Genomic DNA, 3,857 nt, shown 5'->3' with positions numbered 1-3,857 from the left:
ATATATATATATTTCAGCAGAATCTTTCTATGTCATCATCAGAATGTCATGATGGTCTCCTCTGACTCACGGGTGATGTTAACAAATTATTGTTTTTAACACAAGGAGTACTTTTATTCACATGAAAAATTCTCAAATTGCTTTTCTAAAAGGCAGATGGACAACTGGCGGCCCGCGGGCCCGATGTGGTCCACGGGCGACTTTCGGGGGGCGCTAATGTGGGGACATAAGAGCTGCTTCGAGTCCTTTTTAAGTAAAAATAAATATATATTTGTTAACAGAACTTCATTCAAGGCAAACCTAAGTGTCTGCCATGAAGGATTTTAATAGGTCACTACAACACGTTGCACAAAGCTAAATATGACAAATTTAACTGAAGTCGCATGAATATAAACAACAGTGAAATTTTTACCAGTCTGCATTCAAGGGGTCTTATACCGTTGCACTTCAGCTCACTAAAGTAAGTGTTTAGTTTTTGTTTGCTTCAGTTGTTTTGTACAACTTGTATACCTGCATTTGAGCATGAAATGCTAAGTTACTGCATTGTATATTGGTTTAATAAACAAAGTATATATAAAAACATGTTTAAAATGGCAGTTTTATTGCATTTGGTTAAGTGTGCAGCACTATGAGACACTCTGGTAGTTCAACAAAAAATTGCGGCCCTTTCCATCATTTAAATTGCCCACCCATGGACTAAGGCCTGGGATATGTCAGCCTCACAATAGGTGACAATAACACAATGAAAGATTGTAACACCTAAAAAAATGCAGCATTAAAAAACAAATGTATTCTAGGAAATTTACCTCATGTAAACAGAACTTTGCCTCAAAAACCTTCGCCTTCATAAGATCCCGTAACCCCTCTGGAAAGTTCACAACAAAAGAGATAAAAATAAGCTCAATGAAGTAAAGAGAAACGAGGCTGTATATAGCTCTTTACTCACCTCCTGAGCGGATCAGCGTGTGGTTTAAGATGAAGTGGACGATCCTTATCCTGCAACGAGGGGCAAGTATCACTTGTAAACTCATCGCAGCAAATGAGGTTTCATTCAGACAATGGATTCCAAAAAAAATAAATAAAATAAAATAAAAACTCGCCTTTTTCACGGTGACGGCTAATTTAAAAAAGACAATTCAAAACAACACAGCTGCACAAGGTGACAGACTAAGATTTAACCTACAAATGACAAAGAGACGAAGCATCTACCGTAAATGAGATCGGCAGAGATTTCTTGTAATGATTACATCGTGCGCCTGAACAGGATGCATGCTTTAAATAGCATCAGACAGGGTTCAAAATACCAAAGATGGTTGCAGTTTACCTGGTGCTGAGAGTGACCGAGTTCTGGTCTGAGCTCCAGTTACAGGCGTCGGACACTTTGAGCAGATACCTGTACTTCTCAAAGACTTCTTTAGGAGCCTGGATCCCATAGAAGACAAGATCGTCGTCTATAATTTTCTGACAGGAAGAGAAAGAAAAAAAAAAAGTGACTGAACTGTGTCACCTTTGCCGCACAGTAACAAACATAGAAACAAAAATAAAACTCACAGTCACTTTGAAGTTCTTCTTCTTCAGCCCGTTTATGTACTCCGTCTGTTTCTTGAAGACCTCTCGCTCTTGGTCATCGACCGATTTGGCGACCAGGACGTAGTCATAAGACAGCGGTGTGATCTGTGAGATGAAAACAATGTGTCATATTTTCTAAATTGAAATGAAATCTGTAATTTAATCAGGTGTTTTGATGAATTTAATCGTCTCACCACTGGAGGAAGTTCATTTCCATTCTCCTTGACCACTCCGATGAATTCCAGCAGCTCAATACTGGGCTTTACCACAAAACACAATAAAAAAAACAAACATTATTACAGAATTAATAAAGAATTGGTTCAATAGTTTTAAAACACTAATAAAAAGGACTGCACCCATGTCTGTTAGCCAAATAATTCATGAACCACTGGACAGATTTTACTGAAACTTTCAGAAAGTAATTACTACATACATATCCACAACTGACTAATCACTGGAGTCACTCTGTTCAAGATGGCTGCCACAGCCATTTGATCTCGAAAAACACAAAATGATTATAGCTTTATCAACTTTACAGGTATTGTAATAAAATTTGATGTGGTAGTAACTGAGAGTCATTCACAACACACACTGGAGTGTTTCCATTGCATGTGATCTTTGCTTGAAACTGTTTTCTAGTCAACCCGGTTTGTCTGTTAGCAAAATATCTTATTAAACACAGGACAGATTTCGATGAAACTCTCCGGATGTATTCATTAGTTGGTTAACTTTAGGAATCAGTCCAATTCCAAATATCTGTCACATGCTATCAACATTGGTTAACACAAAAATGACTATAACTCAGTCAGTTTTACAGCTTTAAGGCTAAAATTTGACTTGGGAGTAGCTGATAGTCATCTGCAACATATACTCTGAGCTTGACAGCTTGTGGGATTGCTGCTGCTGAAATTTTAACACAAAAGACAGAGAGCGATGTGCATTCGTTCAACAAATGTAAGGGCTTTAAGCATTCTTTGCTAAAGGTCAAATGGTTTCATGATGTCATTGCAATCTATCAAAAAAGGTCCTACAAAGGAATCCTGTCTAACTAAAATCCAGAGGTGTGTCGAGGATTGCCACTGTGCCTCAGTCTGACTCACAGGACTGCCAGTGCAAAGTTTCAGTGTAAGATGAATTAGTGACATGACATTTAATATGGTCCCCATTATCAGTCCAGTTCATGCTGATCCCACATCCACAGCCTACCAACAGAATGGGTCTGAGTACACAAAAGGTGTGGCTGATCTTGGAATCGGAACCCTGTGGTATCAACAAACAGACTCAACATGAACCAAAACCGAGATTAGATTAGGCGGGAGCTATAAAGAAAAATAAATAAAATAAAATAATACCAGGACCGGCAGTGGTTGGTGGACTGTAGTGTCTAAAACAGCCAAACAGCAGGTCTGCAGCAAATCAAAACTGACAGGAAAAGGCAGATCTCAGAACAGCTCTGTTGTGATGTTTAGGTGTGATCACCCACCTGTCTCCTGTGACCCCGCATGATGCAGCGACGACCCCCCTCCCTGGATTACAGCAGACCCCCTGTCACCATCCACGGGTTCCTCCTCACAGCCTCAGTCTGCTGCTCTGATTTGTCTCCAGCTGGAACATTTACACGATCAGTCCTCAACCACACAGGAGGCAACTTCCGGATTTCATCTAAGCAAGAAGAAGAAGAAGGGGGGAGAAAAAGCGTTGATGTTTTCCTGACAAAGGTATGTCAACGCGACTCCACCTGTTGCCCTGCTGCTGCTGTCAGAATAAAGCCGCCACCTGTAGCTGAGTCACCTCATCCGGCCCAGAGCAGGAAGCCACGCCGCCTGCCCGTGCGTGTGGTCATGTTAGACCAAAAGAATCAAGAGGTAAAAAGAAGACTCTGGATGTGATTTGTCAGGTGCGATGGAATGGAAGTGTTTTTTTTTTTAATTGCTTCCTCCTCCTCAAAAAGCGTGCAAAAATACCTTCAATCTGCCGCTAGATGGCAGCAAACATTGACTTGTGAACATTGGCTGTGCATTATTTACAGCCCGGTTTATTAAGCGGCTGTACGGGTGAGCGGAGTTTGCCGGTGTATCAACAGGGGTTCCCAAACATTTTCATGCCATGGCCCCCCAAAACAGCATTAGCTTCTGTCTGGGGACACCCCCTTGCAAACCCACAAAAAATGCTACAAAATATGCAAAGAAACCTTAACTTTTAGAATATTTTTCACAGTTTTATTCACTATTTAACAATATTTTTGTTTAGCATAAAAAATTATAACATGTTGAAAAAACTATATTATA

The 3,857-nt window shown here is 40.2% G+C and overlaps 1 protein-coding gene across 2 annotated transcripts in view; it reads right to left on the bottom strand.

Moving 5' to 3' along the window:
• LOC106521162 (anoctamin-9) overlaps nucleotides 1-3,464 on the bottom strand; it is a gene marked incomplete in the record, with an annotated part of 15,996 nt that extends 12,532 nt beyond the window's left edge. Inside the window, 7 exon segments of one of the 2 annotated variants that reach the window (XM_014013605.1) lie at nucleotides 807-865; nucleotides 947-996; nucleotides 1,325-1,461; nucleotides 1,552-1,674; nucleotides 1,764-1,829; nucleotides 3,053-3,231; nucleotides 3,346-3,464. In XM_014013605.1, the coding sequence (XP_013869059.1) occupies nucleotides 807-865; nucleotides 947-996; nucleotides 1,325-1,461; nucleotides 1,552-1,674; nucleotides 1,764-1,829; nucleotides 3,053-3,073 (456 nt within the window). 2 annotated transcript variants of the gene reach the window in all.
• Between the last annotated feature and the right edge of the window lie 393 nt (nucleotides 3,465-3,857).

The sequence above is a fragment of the Austrofundulus limnaeus genome, unplaced genomic scaffold (genome assembly GCF_001266775.1).
Source record: "Austrofundulus limnaeus strain Quisiro unplaced genomic scaffold, Austrofundulus_limnaeus-1.0 Scaffold104, whole genome shotgun sequence".
NCBI lineage: Eukaryota > Metazoa > Chordata > Actinopteri > Cyprinodontiformes > Rivulidae > Austrofundulus > Austrofundulus limnaeus.
This window is presented reverse-complemented; position numbering and strand designations above follow the sequence as displayed.